The 13,240-nt window shown below is 47.7% G+C and overlaps 1 protein-coding gene across 1 annotated transcript; it reads right to left on the bottom strand.

Moving 5' to 3' along the window:
* Positions 1-5,832: 5,832 nt before the first annotated feature.
* On the bottom strand, positions 5,833-9,225 carry LOC113186669 (TAFA chemokine like family member 3). The gene is given in 4 exon segments (XM_077794714.1): positions 5,833-5,884; positions 7,033-7,204; positions 8,002-8,151; positions 9,111-9,225. Coding segments are annotated over 4 exon segments (489 nt in total).
* Positions 9,226-13,240: the final 4,015 nt, after the last annotated feature.

Genomic DNA, 13,240 nt, shown 5'->3' with positions numbered 1-13,240 from the left:
CCCATTTTCTTTTTCCAACCTTTAATCCCTCTCTCAAAATTTTAGGATGGGAGGAGTTCCATTTGTCAACAAAAAATAACAACTCTGCTCTAAGGAATAAGAAAAAGATTTATTCAGAACCAAACATGAGTAACCATGGGCTGGGAACAGATTCAAGCTCCCTGGAATGACATGGTTCTCCTGTGGAAGAAGTTGAATGGGCTTTTATAGTCACAGAAGAAAGTAGATGGGGACTACAAAGAGATGGAGAAATCTCTTCTAGAAGACTCAGGTGTTGTCTTTCATAAATTGAGGAAATCTTTTATAAGATTCAGATGTTATCACATTTTTACCAAGCTTAGTATTCATTCCAAGAGTTTTATTTCATAGTCACAAGAATGTTAGGTCGGATACACAGGTCAATAATAAAAAGCTATTAAAAGAGATTAAAGATAGCCCAAGATAACTTGGCTCTTGATCTGCAACATTCCATCTCTCCACTCAAGATATGTTAGATGTCCAAGATCCAACAGTCTTCAAGCTCTTTGGAGATCTTTAGTTCACATGTTTAATATATGGCTTGATACATGGTAGACAGTCATTAATAGCAGTGATGATGGTATATTGCCAATCACCCAGCATGTAGGTCAATCCAACTTTTGAAAATGCATAATCGTTTTCAAAAGTTGAACCTCCCCTTCCAGAGTTAGTACCCTCATTAATGGTTTAAAAAGCAGTCCACTGGGTTGTCTTTTACCTATTCTACAAGGCTATTCCAAATACATGAATAGCCATCTGGGTCCAGTAGCTGCTGTGCCCATGTCCACCACAGAACCACACTGAGTGACAAACCACAAGCTTAAGGATATCAGGACCCAGTTTAGCTACTTGCCCTGGGGGAAGAGAGAAATGAGTCCTCTCTTCCCTGTAATGAAGTCCCATCTTAGCCCCAGCAGGTGGAGGAGGAATGTACAATAATGTGCTGGACTGTGTGCAGCCAGTGTGCCCTGGTCTAGCCATCTGTCTTGATTAATCATCTCTGTGCTGAACTTGTTTGATGATACAAGTGTCATCCTTGCTTGTAGGTATGGAAATACAAAAATCCACAGATACCCCAAACACCAGCAGCATACAGGCATGTACAATTATATCATTACCCCAAGGTACATATGCAGTTTATTCTTTTTTATTAAAGTATTTTTATAGTTGTAGATGGACACAATATCTTTATTTATTTATTTTTATGTGGTGCTGAGGATCAAACTCAGTGCCTCACACTTATGAGGCAGGCTCTCTACCACTGAGCTACAGTCCCAGCCCCTCCAGTTATATTCTTTAAGTTTAAAAGTAGAAACAACATGAACTTGGAAAGCATGAACTGAACTGATATATGGAGAGACAAAACCTTAGGGAAGGCTCTATCTGCTCCAAGTCTTCTCTTGGCATCTCTCTTAGTCTTTATTTCTTTCTTTTTTAATTCATTTATTTGTATGTAGTGCTGAGAATCAACCCAGTGCCTCACACATGTTAGGCAAGCGCTCTATCCACTGGGCCATAGCCTCAGCCCCTCTCTCTTAGTCTTGATGTCTTGAATTCTTTTCAGGTATCACAAGTGACAATGGAAGGGAATAAAGGGGACACAGGCACACTCAGTGTCAAACAAACAGGCCCCCCAAAGCAGGAATAAAATGCAGTCTCATTTTTCAGATTGTGAAGTGTGCATATTGAGAAAGCTTAAAAAAACACTTTAGCAGGGATTGGCAAAATTGTTCTATAAAGACTCAGATAATTATTTAGGTTTTTATGGGGGAGGGGGGACATATGGTCTCTTTTAAAAAATTCAACTCTGAGGCTAGGGATGTGGCTCAAGTGGTAGCGCGCTCGCCTGGCTTGGGTGCAGCCTGGGGTTCGAGCCTCAGCACCACCTACAAGCAAAGATGTTGTGTCCGCCGAAAAACTAAAAAAAATAAATATTAAAAGAATTCTCTCTCTCTCTCTCTCTCTCTCTCTCACTCTCTCTGTCTCTCTCTCTCTCTCTCCTCTCTCTCTTTAAAAAAAATTCAACTCTGCTATTATAGCACAAAAGTAGCCAATAATAAGTAGGCAATAATAGACAAATAAACATGGTTCTGTTGCAACAAAACTTTATTAACAAGGAAAGGTGACCAAGGAGTTTCATTTACAGACTCCTGTAGCAGACTGTAAGAAACTAGAAGCCATCAGGGCTGGCTTCACAGCTTTCAGCGGTTAACAGGGGCTCCATTCCATTTCCTCCAGAAAAGGCAAAAATCAATTCTTTTTGTAATGGCATTAGTTTTGTTTTATTGTGTCCTGTGCTCTGGTGTTTTGATGTTGTGGTGAAGTGATACAGTACTGGGCTTGAACCCAGTGGCACTTGACCACTGTTATATCCACACCCCTTTTTATTTTTTATTTTGAGACAGAATCTTGCTAAATTGCCTGGGCTGACCTCAAATTTGTGATCCTCCCGATTCAGCTTCTCCAGTCACTGGGATTACATGTGTGCCCACTGCACCTGGCTGCTTCTTCCCTCTTTCTGTGTGTATATCTCTAAATGTTTCCATTTTTCTTCTGCCCTCTTGCACTCAAGCCATGAAAGTGTCCAGGCTCTTTCTCGTTAATAGTTCTCCTCCTCTTTCTTTCTCTTCTTCATCCCTCTCTCCTCCTCCTCCTCTTTTTCTTCCTTTGTGCTGGAGATTAAACCCAGAGGTGCTTAACCACTGAGCGACATCCCCAGCATATTTTATAGTTTATTCAAAGACAGGGTCTCAGGAAGTTGCTTAGGGTTTTGCTAAATGTTGAGGCTGGCTTTGAACTTAGATTTTCCTGCCTCAGCCTCTTGAGCTGCTGGGATTACAGGTGTGCACCACAGCACCTAGCTTCACATTCATTCTTGCTAACTACTTTCCAGGTCCCTCATCAGTTCTGGGGTAAAAAGTGATGAGCAGTAATGAAAAGATCACATGTCTGGGTGGGTCCCTGGGCAGAACAAGCAAGTAGTCTGCTGCGTACCTTTGGGAAAATTATCTAAGCTCTCCAAGCCACCCTTTCCTTATCTAATAAATGAGCGAGTTAACTAACTGGCCTGAAATCCCTTCCAGCTGTGAGCTTGTGATTTTAGGAAGCTACAGCATCAACTCTGTGCAACTGTCTAGGGTCATTAATTAAGATGTTACTCACAGACCTTAAGGAAACTGCCAGGAGACAACAGAAATCCATTACGTGATCTGTAACTAGCAACCTTCCTAAGGCCTTCACAGCTGAGGGGCAGAGGGTGCCTGTGAACTCAGAGGATGTGAGACCCAGCACACTAAGGGGAGATGAGGAAGACAATCCATGGAAACCATTCTAGGCTCTCTTTGTACAGCTACAAAATGCACACAAATATTGACTTAGTTGGAAACAAGATCCCAGGTAACTACTATTGGAAAGTGGGACAACTTCTCCATCAGATCCTCTCATGTGGGACTTTTCTGGCCATGCAAAGGATACCCTTCAAAGCCCTTCAGATAAATATATGAATAGGTTTGGAGGAAATGTGTCTTTGAGGAGCTAATAAAATAAACTACCAGATCCCAGCATGTGTCAAAGGAAAGCAGTCTCCTCTGAGCTTTTATTGCCTGACTCTGCTAAAGTTGTCTCACTTGTAGTCTAAATAATTAACTTACCCATCCCTAAAGGAGCATTCAGAGAAAAACAAAACCCACCCCTGCCCTCAAGTTCAGGTTTCCATGGCACCCAGGGCAGGCCAGGAGGCTGGGAAGCTATCCCAAGCTGCAAACATGGCCTGACTTCAGAGGTTCACTGGGGTTAGTGACCTTCTGAAAAAGGCCAAGAGTTGCTTTTTGTATTTGAGCTAAAGTTTTTTTGCAATTTTGAAAGTTTTTTTAAATCAAATGACACAAACAGCAAAAACAAAGAATGTGCAACAAACTGTCCTCAATCTGATAGAGAAGGTGTCCCACTTTGTGGTCTGCAAAGCCTAAAATATTTACTCTCCAACTCTTTCCAGGAATAGTATGTCAACCTTTACTCCCCTCCTCCAGGTCCTTTCCCTGCCTTGAAGGAGGCAAGAATGGCTCTGATCAGCTCACTGACAACCCCACCTGAGAGCCCACTCTATGCAGAGATTATAGTTGTCAGAGCACTGATATTTACAGTCCAGCAAGAAGCTGGCACCATTGTTCACCCCATTAACAAAAAAAGTAAGAAAAAGAAAAAAATACACTAGGGTGGGGTGAGGGAGACATCAGTCTTGATTCTACTGTATAAAGAGGTAGACAGAAAGGGAGGAACTGAAACTAGTCCCAAATCATCTAATTTGCCAACTTGAGTATCAGAAAGTGGCATCATCCCAGTTGGTTTCTGATGACACCCTACCCCTAAAGCCCTGGTGATCCCCACCATCACAGAGGCTGCATCTAAGCTATCATATGGTGCCAGCTGATCCTCAGCCCTAGACAAAGGCTCCAGCCTACCACCTCAGCAGGTGAATTTAAAGTGACAGGACTTTGTCCAGCCCTACACTCCTCCCAGACTTTCTCCTAGAACCAGAACCTCTGAGAGCGTCACAGGCTAAAGACCACAAAAGAGACAGGTCAAAGCAGGCAATGGGGATGCCAACTGAGCACCCCCACTGCAAGTGGGCTGAGTGACCTCTGTGTTATCATGGAGCCTATTTGGAATTTGGGGGGCTTAGGGCTGAGTGGAGACAGAGTGACTCTACATCCTGGTGTGTAAAGATTCTGGTTTATTGCAGATAGGAGAACAGTAAACTTGGTCAAAGTGTCTAGCATGTTCCAAGAAATATGTTGCTACTGTCAGCCAATGCTTTACAGGGTCAGGTGTAATAAGGAAGGTCTAGGTTGGAATTCCAATGTCCACACTAGTGAAAGTCTGCAGTCTTAGAGATTTGAGAGACCAGGCTGTGAGCTCATGGGATAATCATCTCAACCTCAGCACTCTGGGGCTCAGTTTCTTCTCTCTTTCTCTCTCTCTCGGTAATGCTGGGGATCAAACCCAGACCTCTCACGTATGCTAGGCAAGTACTCTACTATTGAGTTACACCCACAGCTCTTTTTATTTTGAGGCAAGGACTTGCTAAATTTTCCAGGCTGTCCTCAAACTTGTGATCCTCCTGCCTCAGTCCCAGAGTTGCTGGGATTAGGTGCACGCCACCACATCCAGCTTTCTTATCTGTTACAATAAACAAATGAACAGAGACCTGAGGTGCTTGGATGAGGCTGATTCTAAGGACCTGTGCATTCCATACCCAACAACACAGCTCAAACATGCTGTGACTCCACAGACGCTTAATTGCTTTCCTTCCCCAAGTCAATCCAATCCCATCCAAATGAGAGATTACTGGCCTGGCATAAGGAAGAAAGCTTTCCTTCAGCTTGTTAGCAGTTTACCATGGAATCAGGGTGGATGGAAAGGTGCTGATTGTGAATTCTCAACTCTGTTCCTTGTGACCAGGGAGTAGCCAAAGAGCTTTTGAAAATTTCATCCCCAAACTCCTATCATGCCCTCAGCAGGTGGTTCAGAAGTCATGGTTCCATAGACTCTCAATGACCTAAATTATGTCTTCAATTCCCCAGCCCAACTAGATATTCCTTAAGGGAAGGACTTGTGTCTTGAACTTCTTTATCTCTAGCAGAGCACAGTCTTCAAGATATGTGGTTGGAGATCCATCCATATCTGCTTAGAGACTTGATTAAAATCAAGAGAGTTGAAGCATGAGTCCAGGTAAGTGAGTTGAAGCATGAGTCCAGGTAAGTGAATCTCTAAATTTGCTGGGTGATGACTGGATGCCATTCTTCAGTCCAAGGCTCAATCAAGCTTCTCCTGTCCAGGCTGTGATCCCTAAGAGCTATCGTGTTACCTAAACAGCAAACAATAGAAGACAAGGTGGTTCCATTCCATTGTGCCAGAGACTCTACAGGATACGCAGGTCACATTGCTGCTGGTCCCTTGCTTCTGAAGCAGTCCAGGCTGCAAAAGTGGCCCAGCTGGACCATGCAAACATAAATCAGGCACGCTTTACCCACTATTTGCTTCCAGGTCACTGTACAAATTGCAAGCACATTGTAGGCTTTATGGGCTACAAACCTAAACATATAATGTGGTGACAAATGTCACAAGCTCTGTGGTGGGTCTCACTCTCATCTAGGCTTAGGTATATTCAGAATGGCTGTCTCCTTTCTCTGCCTACAGATAAGATGCTCTACATCTAGTCAAACTCCCTGCTCCATTTGTTCTGTGCTCTGGGAAAATTGTGGCCTTCTTCAAAACTGTTGAGGCTGCCTTTCTTTCTCTTCTTTTTTGTTTGCCTGTTTGATGTGTGTGGTGATGGGCACGGAATGTAGAAGGCAGTGCCTTGGCTTGCCCCACATTGTCACTCATCTGTACAAATGGTGATGACAAAGAGATGCAACTAATTGACCATGACACACATGGAATTGCTAACAACTTTAATAAAATTTTAATTACCCCTTGTTTCATGGGATAGGCAACAACCCATGAAAATAATAATCCTCTTGGGTGCTGTCACAGCAGACAGAACAATTTGACTAGGGGAAGGGAGGTATGAACTGTTTGGAGTTTAGAATTGTGGGAATGGGGGGACAGTCCATGGAGAAGTGTTGGGCAGAGTGACTACTATACCTGGAATTCAGGTAGGCGGATAGACTCCTCCCTGAATTATCTAGATAGCTTCCCCAATTCCCCACTTTGTTTGTATAGACTTGATGTTTTCCAGAAGCAAACTCACTATAGGCAAAGAAGAGAAAACAAGGCATATGGACCATCAAAAAATCTGTCAGAAAGACACTCCTGGATTTCTGATCCAGAGCCCTAACACCAGTCCTCAGAGTCTGACTGTACATGGAAAGACCACCTGGGGATGCAGTGAGTATCTCACTGCTCACAGATACCAACTTGGGTCATGCCATCCTGGATCCCCAGGGCTCCTGTGCCCCCTTGGATGCCCCAGGTGAAAGAGGAAGAAGAGGAGTAGAATGAGGTGTCCACCTGGATACCTTAGTGGGTTTTGACTTTGTGTCCACTGCTGCAGCTCCATCCCGACAGGTCTGTGAGCACCATACACTCCTCCCCTGGCAGGCAGGGCTCCATCTGACACCACCATCTCTGCAGGATGATAGAGGCTATTGGGGCAGGAGGCAGGAGTGCATCTCTAAGCTCTCTGCAAGCAGTCAAGAGGGGGTGGTGGGTCTGTGAATGAGGTACACATTTCCACACACCCCTGGCATGGAGTCCAGTGTTTCCCTTGTCTTCTGCCTACTCTGGGATGCCCAGAGAGGAAGAAATGTTGAGGACTGGGGACATAGCCCTACCAACTTTAATCCTACAAGTCCCAGCATCTCACCAAAAACATTGAGGGGGAAAGGAGGCCGGTAAAGTTGTCTCTGAGGCAATCATATCATTGGCACAGAGGTACCAATCTTCAGCTTGGTGTGTGTGAGCTACTATGCACCATGTGCAGAGGTCCACAGACCAGGAGGGCACAAGCTGCCATGCATGTGATCACACTGGGCATGGTTACTCAGATGCCACTTAATCGTGAGAACAGAAGCCAGAGTGGGTAGGTGGGAAAGGGTGATGTGAAGGAACACAAGTGTTCATGTAAAGGCAGGGTTGAGTGTAGAGCATGTGGAAGAGGCTAGTGAGAGAGCAGTAGGTGAAGAGCCCATGTCTGAAAGGCTGTGTGTGGCAGAAAACCTAAAGTATGAGGGAATTTGTCTGTCGGTGTGGGCTGGGCAGTGAGGGACAGCACACAACAAGAGCTTTCCTTATCTATAACACAGAGATAGTCATATCTGCCCTCCTGTCCCCCAGAGGGTGCCTCGTCATTTGAGACTCTGATCATGAAAGCCCTGAGATGGGTATGAAATTGGATCCCCAGAAGATGAAAAGGCCCAACCAGACCTCCTTATCTCTCTGCTCAGAGTCTCACTGACCAGGGCCTAGCTTCTCACTCACCATCCTCACAGGAGGGCTTTGCCCACATAGTGCCATCCACCTGGCTGGAAAAGCAGGAGCATTTTACAGTCTGGGAGTGCTCCTCAATGTGGTTCCTGTGGCAGCAGCAGTGAGCAGCGATCACCTCACAGGTGCCCTGATTTACAAAGACTGATGGGGCCAGCCACATCAGATCAGGTCCCCAGTCCAGGCCTCCAGCCCTGCTCCCCTCCCACCCACCTGTTGGTCCTTGAGCCGCTTCTACCTGCTAGGGAGAAGGCCTTTCCTTCCTTCCTTTCTTGTTTGTGTGTGTTGGGCGGGAACTACTAGGGATTGAACCCAGAAGCCTTCTACCACTGAGCCACACCCCCAGCCCTTTATATTTTATTGGGAGACGGGGTCTCTCTCAGTTGCTGAGGCTGGCTTCAACCTGCCTCAGCCTCGGAAGTCACTGGGATTACAGGTGTGCACCACTACACCTGGCTGGGGGAAGGTTATTTAAGAGATTTCCAGGGATTTGGTTTTAGCTCATTGATGGGCCACATGCCCAGCAGCATCAAGTCCTGGGTTTGATCCCCAGCATCACACACAGAAAAAATCCAATGGCATGGGAGAAAGAAGCAGATGAAATCTTCCTGTTCCTCCCCAGTGAAGCCGCACTCATCACCCTTTGGCAGACCCTGGGTCTGAGCAGAAGAAAGCTGAAGTCTGGAAGCAGGTCCCGCCCCCACCTCCCTGCTTTCTCAGGGTGAGGGCAAGGGCCCCAGGGCTTACAGTGCGTGGGGAGGATCATCCACTTATATAGGCTTCAGCCATCCCAGAAGGAAAACCCCAGAATTAGCCCAGGAGGCTAGACTTAAGCCTCCACCCGAGGGCCTGTCTCCCTGCAGAACACCTTCTGGCTTGGAAGGGACAGAGAACAGTGGGTCTGCCCAGGCATCCTCCTGGCGGGGATAGCAGAAGGGAGCAGTTGCCTGGGTGATGAACAAAGGAGGAGTCAGAACCCTGAAATCTATGGATTGTACTTTACCTCCACGATCTGCTCGCTGTGTGGAACAGGGTGGGGTGTTATCCAGTTTTCCAGGTGTGCTGGAAAACCTCCTTCCCAGTCCCTGCTGCCTCCCCTTAACCTGTGGCAGTTGGAGGCTGCAAGGAAGCAGAGGCCAGGAGGGTCCACAGCCACATCAAGCACAGTGCCAGTAGCCATTGGCCTGAGTTCCAGTCCTGCACGTCCCTTTCACTCATCCTGTGGAGAGAAGGGCACACCTTGCATAGCTCCAGACAGGAGGGGCTCTCCTAGTGCCCAGCCCTAGTTGCTTCTCTGTGCTATGCCTTCTGGGAGGCAAGGGTGGGTAAGATGCCCACCTTGTCCCCAAGCAGCTCAAAGCCTGGCACAAAGTCACTGTAGGAAGCGATGGATGCCACAGAGAACAGGGGAGCAGGAAGGGAAGACCTGAGGAGGAAGTGACATTTAAAAGGGGTCTTAGAGCTGGGCACAGTGGCACACTTCTAATTCCAGCTGCTTGCGAGTCTGAGGCAAGAGCATCCAGAGTTCAGAGCCAGCCTCAGCAAAACGCGAGGTGCTAAGCAACTCAGTGAGACCCTGTCTCTAAATAAAGTACTAAATAGGTCTGGGGATGTGGCTCAGTGGTTGAGTGCCCCTGAGTTCAATCCCTGGTATCCCCCAAAAATTTTAAAAATGGGCTGTGGTGTGGGAGGAACAATCATGCTAACTCCCATTTTTTTTTTCAGTTCTTAACCCAGGCATGCTCTTGAATCCTTCATGACTATTCCAAAAAGTAGGATAGTTATTACCTATTTTATAGATGAGAAAATGGAAACTCAAAAAGTATGGACACAACCCAAACAGCCACCAGTGAAGGACTGGCTAAATGCTTTGAAGAGAATCTGGGCAGTCTCTTCCAAACAGCTGTGGAAACACAATGGAAAATGCTTTATTTAATGATGCATGCAGTGATTTCCAATGATAATCCACTGTTAAGAGGGAGCAGCAACATGTGGGATGATGTGTATAAAATATGTAAAAGAGAGGGATTATTTATGCTGCCTGAATAGGCATAAACTAGCTCTGGAGCCACATGTGGTGGTCTGTACCTGTAAATCTCAGCAACTCTGGAGGCTGAGGCAGGATTGCAAGTAGGAGGTCAGCCAGGGCAACTTAGTGAGAGCTTGTCTCAAAATACAATAAAAAGGGCATGCACTTTGGAGGCCAGATAAGTCTGGCTGAAGATTCCTTAAATGGTGTGTCCTGCAGTGTCCTGTTAGTAGGTTCTATACCAGGCTCCGATGTCATCGGTGTAGGATCCATATTTTAATACTGTTCCTAAAATTTCATTTAATACCAAGATGTCTTTGACTTGATTTTATTCTTTGTAATTCTAGAAACGAGATTGTAGTTTAGCCATTACTGATATTTTTAAAACAGGGATATGATTTCTTGCACAGCACTTGAAAAGAGAAACAAGCTTCGGTTCTCAATGCTGACCTTTCTTTTTCAGGTACAAGTTTTCTAGCTCAGACAACTGAGAAAAACTATAGACCATTCTTGAAGCATTGGTTACACATTGATTTTCTATATTGCAGGCAAATTGGGCTGTGATGGGTGGTGTGCAGGCAGTTTCAGGATCTGACAACCTGGGAGGTTCTGTACTAAAATGTTACTTTGTATCAGTTTTAGTACAACAAAATAAAGGACAATTTCAGAAAAAAAAATAATTAAAAATAAAAAGGGCTAAGGAAGTAGCTGGCAATAGAGAAGCCCTGAGTTCAATCACTAATATTGCGAGCGCGCACACACGCGCGCACACACACACACACACACAGCACCAAACCAAACCAAAGGATTGTGACAAGTATTTAAAAGGTTGAGTTATGTAGTTCCTAGAATATACAAGTCAATAAAATGTTGATAGGTTTCCTCCTTCTTTGTCCACTTTCTCAGTCATTTTTACAAGAAAGATCTACATGTAGGTAAATACGTTATGTAACACATCAGACGGGGGCTAAGCGTCACTAAGGACACAATAATACAATAGGAGTGGGAACTGTATTCCTGGTTGGGGATCCAGAAGCACTTCCAAGAGTAGTACCTACCCTTGGAGAAGTAAGTAGGAATTGGACTCAGAAATTCCAGGCAGTGGAAGGAAGGGAATGTGAGGCAGAACGGTGGTCTGGGTCTGCGGGTCCCAGAAGGTCCGCAAGGATTCTAGTGGCAGAGAGTGGTCTTCTGCACACACCATGTCCGACTCCATCGCCCGCGCTGGCACCCGGGTTTCCCAGTCCTGCCTCCCGCGAGCGCCCAGGTGGGGCAGGAGCGGGTGCTGTTTGGCCGCGGGAGGGCAGCAGCGGCCCTTCCTGACGCCACCCTGAGCGCCTCTCAACTTTCTCAACTTTCTCTACGCCCATCTGCCCCTAGGGGCTGGAAGGCGGGGAGAGGCCGAGTCCTCCGGGGTCCCACCCGCTCCGGTCACTGCCCACTCCTCTGCAGTCCTGGCAGCTCGCAGCGACTCTCCTTCCAGCCTCTCACCCAGCCCGGGGCAGGCGCCCCAAATCCTCGCGCCTCAGTGGAGGCGACCCTTGGCCGTCTGGGGCTGGGCCAGAGGCCGGCGGAGCCAAGGGCTGAAGGAGGGCAGGGGCGGGGCCCGGCCCCTAGGGTCAGTCTCAGCCTCCTGCAACGGCCACACAACTCGAGGCAACGGAGCGGAAGGTACAGGGGTCGGGGCAGGGGGAGAAGGGCGTCCCAGTTCCCGGGAGAACACTTTCCTCCTCTCCACTCGCTGGGAGCTCGGGCGGGTCCAGCGAGGGGTTTTGGCCCGTTCCCTCCCCTTGGACGCTGCGTCCGGGCTGCGCTGGGGTCCAGCCTGCTCGGCTCCTCCCCGGACTGCAGGGAGGAGCCCCAGGAGCGGCCTGGCAGGGGCTCTCTCCTGCTGAGGCCCTGATCGGAGCCCTTTCCCTTCCCTCAGGGTTTCCCCTAGCCTCCCCCGCCAAACAAGGGAGCGGCCTTGATCTCCCTAGGCGAGGGAACCCAGCCCAGACGCCCTGGCTAGCCCCAAGCTAGACGGCCCAGCACGGACCTGGCCTGGAGTGCTGGGGATGCGCTGGGAGTTCTCCCAGGCCCGGAAGGTGGAATGGAATGAATAATGACCCTTGGGGGCTGCCATTGTTCTGCGGAGGTTGGACACTGCCCTCGAAAGTCCTTGGAAACTGCCTGGGGCATGGGGTAGGGGAGACCGGGAAGGATCCAGCCCGTGTGTGTTCGTGTGATCGTTAATACGAGTGTGTGAAGGAATCTACCCTCCACACTCCCTAGCTAGGCTAAAGATTTATTTTAGGGGTGTTGGTTGGGGAGCCCGGGGCACAGAGTTCTCTCAGTTCTGGCTTTAAAGTTGAGGAAGAGGTGTCAACTGAAGAGTGAGTCTTTCCCAAACTTCAGGGGAAGTGAGCCAGGTAGGAGGCCCACTGGATCTGCGGGAAAATCAAGAGAATGAGCTAGGTATCCCACATATCTTGTCTCAGGGGAGGTGCCAGAAGTTTCAGGCCCCGTTCCAGCTCCACTTCAGTGTCTGCGTGGGGTTTGGTTGCCCCTTTTAGGGTCAGTGGGGCAGTTCCTCTGGGGTTTTCTCTCACAGGGAACTATTGTTCATGCCATCTTGACCTTGGGCCTTGTGTCCTGGCTTGGCATGGGCTGCTTGCTCTTCTGGCCCAACCAGAGCCTGGAGGGAAAGTCTTCTGAGCTGGGGGTTCCAGGTCACTTAATTCATGTCCTTGTCCTGAAGTTCTGGCCTCTGCCTCCCACCATCTGGTGCCAGTTGCCTTGAAGGGGGATGGCAGTGGCGCACTCTTGCCTAAGTGACTGGTAGATCAGTAGTGATTGTTCTCTATCCGCACTGCCTGGGTTGGAGTTACCCCAGCCCATGTTTACACAGCTGCATGAGTTGAACTAATGGGAGTAGGTGGGGAAGTTGGAAGAAATCCTAGTGTCAGTCACCTGGGTAGACTTCAATGAACCCCTGTTTGGAAAGGGATATGCTGGCAGGGCACATCTTCCCTGTCATTTGGGGTATCAGCAAGAGCCCCTCTGTGATCCGGAGAGTGGTTCCGATAAATTCTCAGTGACTCATGTCCTCTTCCCCCACATCCCAGATTTCTGAAGGTGTAAGTGGAGGAGAGGGAGGGGCCACCTAGCATCTCACTGTTGAAGAGAAACAGCCTGGGGCTGGAGTATTCTGCTTCCTAAAAA

This window comes from Urocitellus parryii, unplaced genomic scaffold, assembly GCF_045843805.1.
Source record: "Urocitellus parryii isolate mUroPar1 unplaced genomic scaffold, mUroPar1.hap1 Scaffold_40, whole genome shotgun sequence".
Classification (NCBI taxonomy): domain Eukaryota; kingdom Metazoa; phylum Chordata; class Mammalia; order Rodentia; family Sciuridae; genus Urocitellus; species Urocitellus parryii.
The sequence above is the reverse complement of the archived record's forward strand: the minus strand, read 5'-3'. Positions and strand labels throughout refer to the sequence as shown.